We start from the raw sequence: 16,397 nt of genomic DNA on the forward strand, positions 1-16,397 counted from the left end.
AGATAATGGGTGGAAATTGCACAAAAGAGTTATCAATTTCAGTGTGATCCCAAATCATTAGGGAATTACAATAGGAAAGATTTTGGAGTGTTTGAGGGCTTGGTCTATTAAGAGGGTGTTAACTATTTATGTGGATAATGCTTCTGCAAATAAGCATACAATAGACTACATTAGGAAAAAAAATGAACAGTTGGGAAAAGGGAACTATTTTGGGAGGTGAATTTGTACATATTAGGTCTAGCGCACATCATCAACCTTATTGTGAGGTCTGCATTACATTTTTTGGACAAATCTGTTGGTAGCATAAGAAATGCAATTAGATATGTCTGAAGTTGCTCATCAAGGTTGGATGCATTCAAGGCTTGTTGTGAAAAGGAGGATGTTGAATCGAAGAAAATTTGTGTGTTGGATGTTCCAACAAGGTGGAATTCCACCTACATTATGTTGGATACAGCTTTCGGACTTAATTAGGAAGGCATTTGATAGGCAGCAAGATGATGAGGATGTGAAGTACACGAGTTACTTTGATGAAGAAGAAGAGTTGGTTGAGGAGGATGGTGATGAACCGGATGATTTTAGTGTGCCTTTGTCTCAAATTAAGAGCAGGGCATCTAGTAAGAGAGTTGGACCACCTAATCAGCATGATTGGGCAAAGGCAGTAGTGTTCATGAAGTTTCTAAAGGTGTTTTACGATATTACTTTGAGAGTTAGTGCCACAAAACACCCTACCTCACCTCATGCTTTCTATGATATTGTTGTGATACATGCTGAAATTGAAGACTTGTTTACGCAGCCTACAGATGGTGATGCAAGTGAGACACAAAAAGTCCTTTTTTCGGTTGGCACAGAAGATGATGGCTAAGTATAAAAAATACTTCGGAAAGCTTGAGGACATTAACTAGCTTTTGTTGGTTGCCTTGGTTTTGGATACTAGGTATAAGCTTAGGAATGTTGAAAGGACGTGCAAATGGATGTTGAACATGGAAGATTCAGTAGTGAAGCAGAAGAGTAGTGAGTTGAAAGACTTGGTGGTGACTCTAACTGATCTGTATGTCTCTTCTAATGGTGCTGCAAGTTCACAAAAGACCAAATCATCATCTAACATGACTCAAGTTGGTGACAGTAGTAGTGTGAGTGGCAAGATGGCAGATATGCTTAAGGATTGGGAGAAAGAGCTTGAAGATGGTAATGCTGTTGTCTTGAATAATGAGGTTGAAAGGTACCTTCTAGACCCTATAGAAAAGTCCCCCAAATGCGCTGAATTCAAGATGTTGACATGGTGGAAGCTAAATGGCCCTAAGTATCCCAATCTGCAAGCCCTAGCAAAAGATGTTCTTGTCATTCAAGTGTCAACCCTGGCTAGTGAATCCACTTTCAGCTGGAAAGAGAGTTATAGATCCTCACAGGAGTTCTTTAACTCCTAAATCAGTTGAGGTTTTGATTTGCCTTCAAAACTGGCTGAAATCAGATGTCATTACCAGCTTGGCTTATGTTCATACTCCGAAGGAAATGGAATGGTTTGAAAATGTTGAAAAAGGTCTGTTTTTAACCTTATGTTCAGCTTGGAATCACACTTTAATTTTATGTCTCATAACCTGTTTTTACTTTTGTTTTGCAGAACAAGATAAAGAAGAAAGAGAGAGGAAGAAGAAGGAGGCTACTGCATCTACAAAGGCAAGCAAAGTTAGCATGGCATCCACAAGCACAGTTGCAGCAAAGCCATCCAAGCGTCTGCTTGAGGTGATATAGGCTACTGCAGCTTGCTTTGTTATTTTATTATTATTATTTATTTTTTCTGTTTGGTTGTGTTTACCTATGCAGCTTTGCACTTTGGGAGTGTTTAGCTTTATTTTTAATTTGATTTCATAGCTTGGTGTTTGGCTATTTACAAATTTGGTTGTGGCTTTGCTGTTTGCATTCAATTTTTAGCTTTGCTGTTTGCATTAAAGTTTAATGATTAAACTGATTCAAGTGTGCGGCTTGCTGTGTTTTTTTTTTCCTGTTTGGTTGTGTGTACCTATGCAGCTTTGCACTTTGGGAGTGTTTAGGTTCATTTTTGAGTTTGTTTGGTGGCTTGGTGTTTGGCTATTTGGAGATTTGGTGGTGGCATTGCTGTTTGCATTCAATGATTTAACTGATTCAAGTGTGCAGTTTGTTGTGTTTAATGATTACACTGATTTAAGTATGAATAATGCAATTCATAATGCATTATGTTCTGGAAGAATACTAATAATGACATAATGATGTGTTGACTGTTGACATAATGCAATTCATTGATATATCTTGGCATCTTGCTGTGTTTTGCTATCTTGGCATAATATCTTGCTGTGTTTTGGCATCTTGCTGTGCAAAGAAGAGTTTTGGCATGTTGCTGTGTTTTGATAATGACATAATATCATGTTGGTTTTGCATAATGCAGTTGGAAGACTCAAGGTTGCAAGTCAAGCACCAGCAATCTACTGAATCTACTATCTAGCATTGTGGATTTCAGTTTTTTTTTAAATTTTTTTTGTTTTTTTTATGAACTTTCTTTTGTGTTCATTTATGATTTATGTGTCATCTATGATTTGATTTGTGCAAGACTGCATTGCGATTCAAATTCCATTTGTGATTTGTGCAAGACTGCATTATGGCATATAATGTAGTTGGAACTCTTTATTCAGTTCATCACTTCATTGTGGCATTTTCATGGCATTTGTAAACTTGTGTATTGCTGCTTCTACATAGTTGAAGAAGTTAGAAGTTCATGAACTCATTGAGAAGACTTCCAAGTCTTGAAAATTGCATTGAAGACTTGAAGTTCATCAACTATTGAACATCTGAACTGTAATGTTGAAAGTGGTTTTGAACTTTTGATTCATTTGGTTTAAATTTTCAATGTACTGAACTACTGATTGTTTCATTTGATTGTGTAGTTGTGTTCTACATTAAAGTTTAATGATTTATGAAGTTATGAACTGCAATGAAATGTGGCTGGGAAACTGGAAAAAATTGTTTGTTTTCTTTGTGGCTAGGAACCGGTTACAACCTGTAACTGAACTGAAAATAATGGTTTCGGTTTGGTAACGATTCCGACAAAAAAACAGGCACACCGAACCCGAAAAAGGACATCGGTTCCAGTTCCGACAAAAAATGCCAAAACTAGAACCGATCCCACGCCTAGTATATTGTGTCCATGCCAGCTGAAAAAAAGACTGTAGGATATCGATCGATGGGTGTTCACATTGAAACTCAGGGCTCATGGGAGCATTGATAGATACAAAGCCAGACTGGTTGCTAAGGGTTATACACAGCGCTATGGGATTCATTATGAAGAAACCTTTGCAATAGCAAAGATCAATACTGTTCGAATTCTTATATCACTTGTAGCGGTTAAAGATTGGGCTTACACCAGTTTGATGTAAAGAACGCTTTCCTGAATGGAAATTTGGAGGAAGAAGTGTATATGGATGTGCCACCAGGAATTAAATGTAAACCATGCGATGTTGGAAAAGTGTGTAAACTGAAGAAGTCTTTATATGGACTGAAACTATCTCCAAGAGCCTGGTTTGGAAGATTCTCCAAAGCAATGAGACTTTTTGGATACAGACAAAGCAACTCTGATCATACCTTGTTTATCAAGCGCAACGATGCTAAGCTTACAACTCTGATAGTATATGTTGATGATATGATTGTCATAGGAGATGATCCGAGGGAGATGGAAGATTTACAGAGGTATCTTTCAAAGGAGTTTGAGATGAAGGATCTAGGACAGTTAAAGTATTTTCTAGGTATTAGAATTGCAAGATCAAATAGAGGAATCTCGTTGTCACAAAGAAAGTATGTTATGGATTTGTTAACAGAGACTGGGATGCTTGACTGCAAACCAATTGAGATGAACCACAAGCTTGCGATTTACCCATCAAGTCTTGACTGATAAAGGGAGATACCAGCGTTTAGTACGTAGGAAGATTAATTGATACTAGTGGTTAGTACGTAGGAAGATTAATTTATCTATCTCATACTAGACCTGACATTGCTTATGCTGTTAGTGTGGTCAGTCAGTTCATGCATTATCCTAGCAAAAAGCATATGGATGCAGTATATCGTATTCTGAGGTATTTGATGATGGCACAAGGTAAAAGCTTGTTGTTTGCGAAAAAGGATGAGCTAGGAGTTACAGGATACACTGATGCACATTGGGTGGGTGATAAGACTGACCAAAGGTCTACATCTGGATATTTCACCTTTGTTGGAGGAACCTTGTTACTTGGCGGAGTAAGAAGCAAAAGATTGTTACTAGGTCAAGTGTAGAGACAGAATTTTGAGGTTTGGCGCATGGAGTATGTGAAATGTTGTGGATCCGGAATGTTCTAAAGGAACTAGGCTTTAAACTCCAAAAGCGTATAGACTTGCATTATGATAATACAGATGCTATTGAGATTCTTATAATCCAGTTCAGCATGACAGGACTAAGCATGTGGAAATTGATCGTCACTTCATTAAAGAGAATCTGGATAGGAGGATTATTCATTTTCCGTTTGTATCATCAAAAGAACAATTAGCAGATGTCCTTACTAAAGGAGTATCTAGGGGAGTGTTTGACAACTCAATTGACAAGTTGGGCATGATCAATATCTATGCTCCAACTTGAGGGGGAGTGTTGAATCGCTGTAGAGATTCTTTCCTTATTTACGTAGTTGACCTCTTGTATAGTTATGGTCATTTATATAGAGATCCTTTCCTCATATATGTAGTTGACTTATTGTATAATTATGGTCATTTATACCCTGTAATTATAGGAAAATTGTTTCCTATTAGAATACGACTTGTATCAATATATATACCTCCAATTGGAGAATAATAAAGCATTGAAGCATTCCTGAATTAAGTTTCTACTTCATCATGTGTTTTACTCTCTGCCAATTTGCTACCTGACTATTCGTTTGCATCTCATAGACTGGTCTTCACTTCCTGAAGAGTTTATTTCATTTCTGTTACTTATGATGAGCTTGACGTGGTTATGGTAAACGGACTTTAGCTATATTGACTTCGTTATTCAGTCGTTGCTCCCGTCTTTCACTTTAGTGCCCTTGTGACGCAGTCGGAAAGATCACCTAGGTTTACAAGCAATAAACCTAAAACAAATGTTCTGAAGTCCACCAGAGATAAAAGAGAAAATTCTCAATTTGATTAATAATATGATAAAAGATAGGTTCTGCAGCCGTTTAAGGTTGTTTATATATGATAAAAGAAACCCTAGGGTGACTAACAATGAAACCCTAAAGCCCACGGGTAAAAATAAAACAAATCCAAAACAAACTAGGAAACCGAAAATTCTGAAAAACAGTAAATTGCAGTTTTGAGGCCCTAAACGACCCCGAAAGCCCGAAAAAACTCACACGTCGTGGCAACGCAACGAGTTTTGTTCCTGGCGTCGTTCCCTCCGGAAAGCTATAGCAATTGTGATTCGGACACCGAATGCCAAAGTTGCAGCAAACCGGGTTTTCCTCCTTTTCCACGATCGAGCTGTTCTTCAATTCGAACTGCCATTCGTTCTACATCACCTTGTTTTCCACAACCCTTTAACTTTTGCTTATATGTGCTTAAGGAGTTCAATGATGTTGATAAAATCTCACACGGCAAGGATGCCTGTCATGAAATCAGCAGAAGAAGCCTTGCTTATGCTCATGCTCCTGCTATTTGTTTGGTCACTAGCACTGGGTACATTTACCTTTTGTTATGCTGAAGAAGATAATCCTAGTGACATCCGTTGCTTGAAATCTATTAAAGAGTCGTTGGAGGACCCTTTGAGTTCCCTCGGCGACTGGGACTTTAACAACAGCACACAAGGTTTTATCCGCAAGTTTAGCGGGGTTGAGTGCTGGCACTTCGATGAGAGCAAAGCCCTCAACCTCAACCTCTCCAGCATGGGGCTTAAGGCAACTTCCCTCGGGGCATCGTAAACTGCCCAAGCTTACAATCACCTTTCAGGGCCAATCCCATGGGACATATCTGATTTGCTTTACTTTGTGACCAGCCTTGATCTCTCCAACAATAACTTTTCTGGTCAAGTCCCAGAGAGCCTAGCCAACTGCAGCTATCTTAATGTAGTTGGCCTTCACCACAACCGACTTACTGGTTCACTAGCTACCAACTCAACTAGCCATGCTTCCCCGGATCAAGACTTTTAGGCTATGTTTGTTACGTGGGATTGGACTGGATTGGAGTAGCTTATTTTATTAAGTAAGACTTATCCCATGTTTGGCACACATGAGGACCCAATTAAATGAGATTGTGGAGTCCCCGCATCAGCTCCCAACCTTCTTACATAGAACCCCCAAATCTCACCGGACTGTGGAAGCAAGGGCTTCAACAACGCTCATTAGTCTCTCCATCCCTTTCGCGCGCTTCAGCCTCGCCTCTCCATCTCTTTCGCGCTTCAGCCTCATCTCTTCACTCTCGATCAAGCTTCATCCTCCTTGAACTGCTCATCCAGGTTCAATTTCTTCTCTCTCATGCTCCTTTTGCTTTGATTCTGATTCCCTCTTCCCTTCGACCCCTTCTAGCTTCTTCTTCTTGTGTATCTACTGTGATTTGTTAAATTGAAAACTATGGATTGATTTTCTATGAACAATTGTTTATGGGTTCTAACAATTGGTGTCTGGGTAGCTTGATTTGCTAAGAATTGATCAATTTCAAGACTGGTTTTTTCTTCTTCTTTTAACAACGTCTGTGTTTTATTTTTCTCCTTTCTCCTTTTTGCTGCCTTCTTCTTTTCCCTCTTTTCCGTTTTGCTTCCCTCTTTTTCCTCTTTTGTTTTTCTCTCCTTTTTGCTGTCTCCTTCTTTTCCCTCTTTTCCGTTTTGCTTCCCTCTTTTTCCTCTTTTGTTTTTCTCCTTTCTCCTTTTGTTGTCTCCCTTTTACCTTTTGTTGTCTTCCTTTTCCCTTCCGTCTATATGTTTTCTCCTTCTTGTAAAAGATTAATTTAATTCAGATAAAAGAAGGAAAAACTTGCTCCATCAGATATGTATTTTCTACACATATTAATTGCTTTACAATAACAGACGCTACTGTGAAAACTTGCTCCAAAAAACTTATTCTTTGGTTGGTTGTTTTCATTGATTTTGGATGTTACTGTGAAATCTTAGATATGGATCGAAGGCAAATTATGTTGCTCTTATTGGTGGAGTTGTGGCACCTAGAGACAATGTGTGCTTGTACTATGCTTGTGCTACTGATGTTTAATTTGAGACGAAGACGTGCTGAAAGACATGCTCTAAATAATCGTTCATTCGTTAGACGTGAGACTCGTTTGAGTTATCTAGATAGTATTATAGGTAATAGTGACACTGAATGTGTACACGAATTAAGAATGGATAGAAGGGCTTTTGGCCTTTTGTGTGAACTGCTTCGCACAGATGGAAAGATAAAGAGTGATGGTTTGGTGTCTGTGGAAGAGCAAGTATGTATGTTTTTACATATACTTTCACATCATGTGAAGAATCGTACTATTAGAGGTAGATTTTTTCGATCTGGAGAGACTATTAGTAGGTATTTCCATTCTATACTACAAGGTGTTTTACGATTGCAAGGTAGTTTGTTGAGGGTACCTGATCCGGTACTTGCTGACTGCACAGATCGTAGATGGAAGTTCTTTAAGGTTAGTTTTTTTAGGGACTCCAGTTATGCCTTTTCTGATTGTTAAAGGTTCATCTCTATATATGCAGTTTATAAACTTCATGAATATATATATTTTGTAATAGAATTGCTTGGGGGCACTAGATGGAACTTACATTAGAGTGCGTGTACCTGCAATTGACAAGCCAAGATACCGTACAAGAAAGGGTGAAGTTGCTACAAATGTGTTAGCTGCTTGTTCTCGTGATATGCAGTTCATATTTGTCTTACCGGGTTGGGAGGGATCGGCATCGGACTCTAGAGTTCTTCACGATGCAGTGACTAGGCCGAATGGATTAAGAGTTCCCACTGGTAAGGCTATTGGATTAGTTGTGTAGATTAAATTAATGCAGTTTATGTGCCTTTCACACACTAATAGGAATTTTTATTTTGGCTATTAGGTTATTATTACCTTGTAGATGGGGGTTACACAAATGGTGAAGGATTTCTTGCACCATATAGAGGAACAAGGTATCATTTATCAGAATGGGATGAAAGAAATATGCCTAGGGATCATGTGGAATATTTTAACATGAAGCATTCGAAGGCAAGAAATGTCATAGAACGGTGTTTTGGAATGCTAAAAGGAAGGTGGGGAATACTAAGGAGTCCATCATTTTATCCAATAAAGACACAATGCCGCATAATTACGGTTTGTTGTCTTTTACATAATTTTATTAGGAGAGAAATGTCCATTGATCCGATGGAGTATGCAGTATGTGAATTAGATGCTCAAAATGGGGAAGAAGTTGATGTAGTTGGCACGGTTGAAGCGTCTAATCAATGGACTACTTGGAGGAATGAATTAGCTTCACAAATGCATAATGAATGGACGGGAAGAAGGGTTGTAAGGGCTGCCGGAGATACAGGGGTTTCAGGTGCTGCTGCAAGGGCTGCAAGGGATGCAAGAGCTGCAAGGGATGCAAGGGATGCAAGGGATGCAAGAGCTTCAAGAGAATAAATCATTGACGGAATGCTTTAAATACATCTAATAAGTACTAAGGATCATTATTTATATAGTTTTTGATTTGTTGTGAACACTAATGCATTTTAATTCTTAGGAGTGTTTTTCTACTAAGTACTAAGGATCAATTCCAGTTGCTTCAACCATCTGTTGAGTGTTTTTCTACTTGAGAATAAACATGGGTTTGTTTATTGAGTTTCTTTTGTAAATCTACTCTCGTGATATGTAGCTTGGTGATGTTATTGTTATCTTCTGTAAAGAGAGAAACAATCTGCGTGTTCAATTGTTTGGGAATCTACTATGCTGCATAATGGGGAGTGATTGCATTTCTATATTGTGGATTGTTCGAATGGATGCAGTGCAACCACTCTTTTTGCACTTTCTCCTTTTTGCTGTCTCCTTCTTTTCCCTCTTTTCCGTTTTACTTCCCTCTTTTTCCTCTTTTGTTTTTCTCCTTTCTCCTTTTTGCTGTCTCCTTCTTTTCCCTCTTTTCCGTTTTGCTTCCCTCTTTTTCCTCTTTTGCTTTTCTCCTTTCTCCTTTTGCTGTCTCCCTTTTACCTTTTGTTGTCTTCCTTTTCCCTTTCCTCTATATGTTTTTTCTACGCATATTAATTGCTTTACAATAACAGATGCTACTGTGAAAACTTGCTCCAAAAAACTTCTTCTGGTTGTTTTCATTGATTTTGGATGTTACTGTGAAATCTTAGATATGGATCGAAGGCAAATTATGTTGCTCTTATTGGTGGAGCAAGACGGGGAGCCTAGAGACAATGTGTGCTTGTACTATGCTTTACAATAATAGATGCTACTCTAAGCTTTGAGTCTATATGCGTATGAGTGTATTATTTGAGTCTATATGCGTATGAGATATAGCTTTTCTGTAGGTATGTGATGTCCAAGTTGATGTGAATTGCTGTGTCTCGTCTTAGGCAAGAAAAATCTCAATATTGATCTTCTAATTTCCACATTTTGAATTGATGCACAAATCCTTCTTTAGTAACTGTACTGAAAATGCAAATTCAGAAGGATTTGATTTTGGTGGTAAGAATTAAATCAATTAGTTCTTGACGAAGTTTTTGTTACAATCCTTTTTCTTACCTAAGAGGAACCTAGACACAGCCATTTACCACTTATGCTCTTTAGATAATCATGTTTATGTTTCCTTGACCATGTCATGTTGATTTTTTTAGAAAATGGAAAGTGGTGATGAAAATACAGAGCAAGGGAAGTCAAGACGTGTATGGACCAGCTTTGAAGAAGAGTCTTTGTTGAATGTTCTTGACGGAATTATTGCTGGAGGACAACGCTGCGACACTGGTAGTTTCAAATCTGGTACTTTAATCAAAATAGAGAATGCTTTAAATCTTTTATGTCCCAATTCCAATCTGAAGGCAAGTCCACATATTGAGTCAAAGTTGAAGAAACTTAAGAAAGATTATAGCATAATCTATGACATGATGAACAAGAGTGGATTTGCATGGAATGATATCAAAAAGTGCATTGAAGTTGATAGTAATGAAGTATGGGAAACGTATTTGCAGGTAATGAGGAAGTTTCATTGAGTTTGATTTTTAAGCTAACTTATTTCATTGCTGCACTTTGATCGATTCATTTTCTGTTTCTGTCATAGCACAACAAAAAGGCAAAGGGATGGAGAAACAAGAAGTATCCATTATTTGATAGACTAGCTACCATCTTTGGGAGTGACCGTGCTACTGGAAATGGGGCTGAGGTCCCTGCTGATATGATGGAGGAGCAGAGCAACAATGAAGATGATATAGGCATTGGGAATGACACAAGCCCCATGTCAATGAGGCAAGATAGCACTGGACAATCTCAGGTCAGTCAGAAAAAGAGGAAAAGAAATGATGAAGATAAAATTATGCTTGCATTGGATAAATTGTTTGAAGAATCTGGAAAAAGAATGCAAGCAGTGACTGATGCCATAGTGAAAGGTAATGAAGATCGATCTGATATTGCTAAGGAACTTAAGAAAATGGGACTTTCTGTTCTAGACCAAATTGAGGCATTGAAAATCATTTTGGATAAGCCCCAAAACATATCTGTGTTCATGTCCTTAGATGATGAAGTGAGGAAAGTGTATGTCGAGAACTTGCTTGCGGGCACTGCTAGAGGATCTACCTAGCTGCTGTTGCAAGATATGTTCTTTTTTTTGTTTGGACAACTACAACAGTTGCTGCCTTAACACATGTTGGACAAGTTCCTTCTTTTGCTAGATTAACATTCATTTTTGTAATTGCTAGATGAAACATTATTAGCATGTGGAATGTTAAATCAGTGTATCACTGTGTTGTATTAATAGGTGGACTTGTTGATGTGTAAAAACTAACTACAAAGTATGTAGATTGTGGTTGCTCTTCTCAATCTATGATTATTTTGCTGTATGTGAACTTTGCTGCAAATTACCAACTTTTAGTCCAATACACTAACAAACATGGGATATGACTATTTTCACTATTCTGCTCTTTAGTCCTAAGCAGTACCAAACATGGGTCATGTATTAACATAGCATATCCCAGGCTAGAAGAGTCCTGGACTATTATATGAAATAAGCTTGGGGATAATAGTCCCATGTAACAAACATAGCCTTAGGGTCTGTAATAATCTCTTGTCGGGGCCAGTTCCTCCATTTTTCTATAATCATTATATTTCTATTACAGGGGAGAGTTTTGAAAATAACAAATGACTCTGGTTTTCCTTGGAAAGTTGCGATAACAACAAAAGGAAATCATATGTTCATTCCTTCAAAGTTCCCTTCGGAATTGGTTATGCGCTTTCATTCATAGCCGTGTTTATTTCATGTTGCGTGCCATGGGTAGAAATTAAGATGGAGATGAGGTGGATACTATTCTCTCTACTAGAGAACAGAAACAAGAGAAAACAAGCTCATCATAATCTGATCAAATTTGGAGCTGTAAAACAGGTTCTCTCTCTCTGTGTGTTAAATTGCTTGCCTAACTAGTTGACTTACAGTTTATTGCATTTAGAGATAGATATCATATTATTTAGAGTTAAAATCATTTTACCACTCTAAACTTTACACCTAAAATCATTTGTGTCCCCAAACTTCTAATTTGATCACATATGTCCTTATACTCTCCAATATGATCAACCAATGCCATTAGTAGACTCATTCATCAATTTCTTCATAAATTGGAGATGATGAGAGTCCACTTAGGGTCAGTTTTTCGCTTTGGACATGAAAATGATGTGTTTCTTGCATGATTGAAGGCCAAAATCTAGTTTGAGTGGGCGACACTATATGAAGAAATTGATGGATTAGTTAAGGATTGGCTATAATCAATCACATTGGAGAGTACAAGGGCACAAGCGATCATATTAGTTATACAATGCTTCACAATGATTTTCCTTTTCGTTTTAAAGTCACATATGTACAAGCATGCATCTGCAGAAAAAGTAATGTTATTACTATTTTGTTGAACAGGAATGTATATTTTGTGACATGCAGTAACACAAATGTTGTTATTTGGTCCACCTGCTTTGAAAGAACAATAAATAAAATGAGTTTTACAGAACTGAGTAAAGAAACTGGCAGCTTCAGTTTGGACAATGTTATTGGATTTGGAAAAATGGGGGCTATGTACAAGGCCACACTTTCAAATGGTTGGTTTCTTGCGGTTAACAAGTTGCATCATGACTCTGAACAATCTGAGAAGCAATTCATATCAGAGCTACTGGCTCTGAGCAGATTGAGGCATGTTAACTTGATTCCTCTGCTCGGATTCTGCATACAAAACAATGAGAAGCTTCTTGTGTACAAATACACGTCAAACGGAAACCTCTATAATTGGTTGCACCCAGTGGCAGATGCTAATAAGATTTTGGAATGGCCTTTGAGGGTTAAGATCGCCATTGGGGTTGCAAGAGGCTCGGCATGTCTCCACCATAACACCAAGTTCCGAATAGTCCACCGCAACCTAATTAAGCTCAAACTGTATATTGCTTGATCGTTATTTTGAACCCGGCCAATATATCCAACTTTGGAGATGCAATCATCTCGAACCGAGGAGGAGTAATGTTTTTGTGCTCAAGTGACAGTGAGTCCGGGCAGTTTGTTAACAGCGGGCTGTGGGAGTCAGATTTTGTGAAGAAGGATATGTATGAGTATGGAGTTGTGCTTGTTGAGCTAATCACAGGAAAGGAGCCTATAACTACTGGCTGTTCAAACAGTCTGCACAAGAATTTGGTTGAATGGATTGATCATGTTTCAACTAGCTCATTCATTTTCAATGACGCCATTGATAGACATCTAATTGGGCAAGGGTTTGATGAGGAGATCATTCAGTTCCTTAAAATTTTATGTGACTGCGTTCAGCCATATCCATTTCAGAGGTCTACAATGCTTGAAGTATACAGAAGACTCGGCGCTCTTGGGCAGAATTATGACATTCCATGTGATTCTGGATTTCTGATATAACTTGGGAACAGGATCCTCCAATACGGATCGGCCAAGAACGTGAGCACTAGATTAAACAAAACAGGGAACTGTAAATGTTGTCAGTTTTCAATTAGTTTGGAACGCTAAAGTACTGTAGAACTATCATTGAGACAGATAGAAGATGTTGTAGTGTATATTATGAGTCTCTAACTACAATGTTAGTGGTGAAATGGTATGTCTGCTATCAGTTGATTTAGTTCTAGCTGTTCTGGGTTCAATATTAATAAAGTAAAACGTGTATAAACAGCAATGTTTTAAAACGCTGAGGTGTAGGCCGAGGCGTTTTCCGGTAAGCCTCAGTAAGGCGTTAGCCTTGACGCGTAAGGCGTAAGCCTTACGTATAAATGACCTATATTGATATAATTATTACTCTTACATGACCTATAAATGACCAAGAATTAAAATATAACAATTTGGGCAACATATCAGTTAAATATACCAATGTTTGACAATTTGGGCAACATATATACCAACATATCAATATACATAAAAGTAGCCATCAATTGAAATCAGCACAGTCAAATAGAACAAAGACAAAGAGAAAGTTTGAGAATTTCTGATGTATTGATCTTCTCCAAAGATGGAGTACATATACAAAGTATACACATTCCTAATAGGAAACTAATTACACCGTGATATTCTCCCCCTTAACTACATGATATCCTCCTTAAATATACAATCCTAATTATACTACAATTCCTACAATTATGGAGAGTGACTCACGCCAACACTCCTCCTCAAGTTGGAGCATACAGATCACGGATGCCCAACTTGTCAAGTGAGTCACAAAACGCCTTGCTAGAAACTGCCTTTGTAAGAATGTCCGCCAACTGCTCCTCAGTAGGTACGAAAGGAAAAGAGATGACTTGTGTTGGTCCTCCGTACATGCAATCCAAGTGAAACAGTCTCTCCCTCAAATCTCCCTTGCCAATTATCACCCGAGTACACAGATCCTGAAAGATAACATACATAGGATAAAAGGTGACAGAGCATTTGTTTTGTGTGTTTAATTGAGACACAGACAAAAGATGATGAGATAAAGAGGGTGCATAGAGGACATTATAAAGAATAATGGACGGTGTAACCTGGACTGACCCAATTCCTAAGACCGGAAAGGACTCACCATTGGCATTAGAGACATGTGTTATGCATGGGGAGGACAAAGTGACAGAAAGACTTATCATAGGTCATATGATCAGACGCACCAGAATCAATTATCCATGTATTACTACCAGTAAAGCCAGAAACATTTAAAGCGACACCAATTTTACCTCGATTCTCCTGAGTTAGGGAAACATTACCCATAGTTTGATCTAGATCCTCCACATTATAGAAATCAGGTTCTTGCTCCTGCACCAGTTGGATTGCCGCCCTGCTATTCTGACCATTGTTACTTCTTTTCCAACCAGGGTTATTGGAGTTGAGTCTTAGCAACTTGGGGCATTGACTCTTGTAGTGGCCAACAGTTTTACAATAGCTGCAAGTCACCTGACTGTTGAACAACGAACTAAGGGACAAATATGCCATTCTTCTTCTTCAAGCAACAACACAAACTACAAAATTTGACACGGCTAAGGAAGGAGAGGCTGACGGCAAGGTATTGCAAACTTTAGGGTTCTAAGGCAAAAGGAACAGAGGATGAAGACAAAGGACAAACTCTTAAAGAGTACAAAGACAAATTTGCAGCGGAAACAAACGAACAGAGTCCAGACGGATCTCTGCTTTGATACCAAGTCAAACAGAACAAAGACAGAGAAAGTTTGGGAATTTCTGATGTATTGATCTTCTCCAAAGATGGAGTACATATACAAAGTATACACATTCCTAATAGGAAACTAATTACACCGTGATATTCTCCTTCTTAACTACATGATATCCTCCTTAAATATACAATCCTAATTATACTACAATTCCTACAATTATGGAGAGTGACTCACTCCAACAAGCACAACAATCAGCAGCCTATATATATATAAGTAGCTATCAACCGAAACCAGCACAACAATCACCAGCCCATACCTTTTCAGAAGCATAACAATCTGGAAACAAGTCTATGCATTCAGTCAATGATCTTGGCAAGGAAACACCAAACAACATATATGCATTCAGTCAATTGAAATCTGGGCAGCGAATTTGAAGAACACCAAACAACATATATGCATTCAGTCAATGATACAAAGCAATTCCGAATGAGTTGTAAATCACCTTGATACAACAGTTCAGCCCCGGTCTTTTCAACTCCCTGATTCAAATATGCATCACGTTTGGTCTTATGATGATCACTAATCTTCAGATGAATGTGTTCTAAGATTTAGTATTTCCTGCAACAAATTGAGATGGCTCATGTTAACCACTCTAGGCTATTAGTCTATCACTATCCTATCCTTAATTGTAGCAATCAACAATCTTATATTCACAAAGCAAAGCCTAAACATTCAGAGTGTGAAAATCAATTGGAATCATACCTTCAAATCTTCAAACATTCCTGCGAATCGAACTCCAAGTCTCCAACAATCGAACTCCAAGTCTGCAACTCGAACTCCAAGTGCGAAAGTAGTCTCCGTTAAAGTCAAATCATTCAAAAAAACTAATGGGTTTGAAGAGATTTGTATGATCTTGCTGCCTTCTGGAAGTTCGGGTACTGAAATGGAGAGCCTAGCTCTTGTCTGCTGCAAGTCGCGACCTAAGAGGGCTTTAAACCTCAAACAACCTAAAACGAAGTCGTTTCAAAAAACGAAGAAAAAAAATCCTGCGTGTGCGCCTTGGACGCCTCAGGCGTCGCCTTCGGCGCCTTTCATGCCTTGGTCACCGCCTCAGAAGCCTTGTCGCCTTAGCAACGAAACTCACTCAATTTAAGGGCTGATTTATGCTTTTTAAGCCTCAGGCGCGCCTCAAGGCGCGTTTTTTAATTCATTGATAAACAGAGATGAGTTTCTAATCTAACAAGTTTATTTTTTCAAGCCAAGAAAGACATCAACACAGGCCACAGAAGAAGTCATGCATGAATCCTTTTGATTCGAAACAGAGAATTCTGAGACTCGTGCACCCTATCATGTGCACTTTGATGGTTTATTACTGTGACACAAGGAATTAGTAGAATAAATTATTTTTCTTTTTAAATGGAAATTACACAGGAGAGTATAGAAGACAAACGTAAGCGCTGATGTAATAACAAATTATGATAAACCGTAAGTGCTGATGAAATACTAGTCACCGGAGTACGTACAAGTAGAACAGAAAAGGAAGAAAGCCTGTATACTATAGTATTAAAACAAAGACTCTACTTATAAGTTTT

General features: G+C 38.2%; 2 protein-coding genes across 5 annotated transcripts; both read left to right on the forward strand.

Annotated features, from left to right (window-relative positions):
• The first annotated feature begins 6,055 nt into the window (after positions 1-6,055).
• Positions 6,056-11,025, forward strand: LOC133708095 (uncharacterized). 4 transcript variants are annotated; one of them, XM_062133547.1, is made up of 4 exons: positions 7,726-7,970; positions 8,060-9,394; positions 9,813-10,163; positions 10,253-11,025. In XM_062133547.1, exons 2-4 carry the CDS (start codon positions 8,933-8,935, stop codon positions 10,766-10,768), a joined length of 1,329 nt encoding a protein of 442 aa, XP_061989531.1. In that variant the 5' UTR covers positions 7,726-7,970; positions 8,060-8,932; the 3' UTR covers positions 10,769-11,025. The 4 variants fall into 4 exon arrangements, with proteins under 4 accessions (XP_061989538.1, XP_061989531.1, XP_061989553.1 ...); XM_062133569.1 differs by having other exon boundaries at positions 7,727-7,970; positions 8,060-9,506; XM_062133554.1 differs by lacking the exons at positions 7,726-7,970; positions 8,060-9,394 and adding an exon at positions 6,056-6,478.
• Positions 11,026-12,164: 1,139 nt separating this feature from the next.
• LOC133726852 (probably inactive leucine-rich repeat receptor-like protein kinase At5g48380) lies at positions 12,165-13,081 on the forward strand. The gene is made up of 2 exons (XM_062154498.1): positions 12,165-12,598; positions 12,727-13,081. Exons 1-2 carry the CDS (start codon positions 12,165-12,167, stop codon positions 13,079-13,081), a joined length of 789 nt encoding a protein of 262 aa, XP_062010482.1.
• Positions 13,082-16,397: the final 3,316 nt, after the last annotated feature.

This window comes from Rosa rugosa, chromosome 1 (assembly GCF_958449725.1).
Source record: "Rosa rugosa chromosome 1, drRosRugo1.1, whole genome shotgun sequence".
NCBI classification, from domain to species: domain Eukaryota; kingdom Viridiplantae; phylum Streptophyta; class Magnoliopsida; order Rosales; family Rosaceae; genus Rosa; species Rosa rugosa.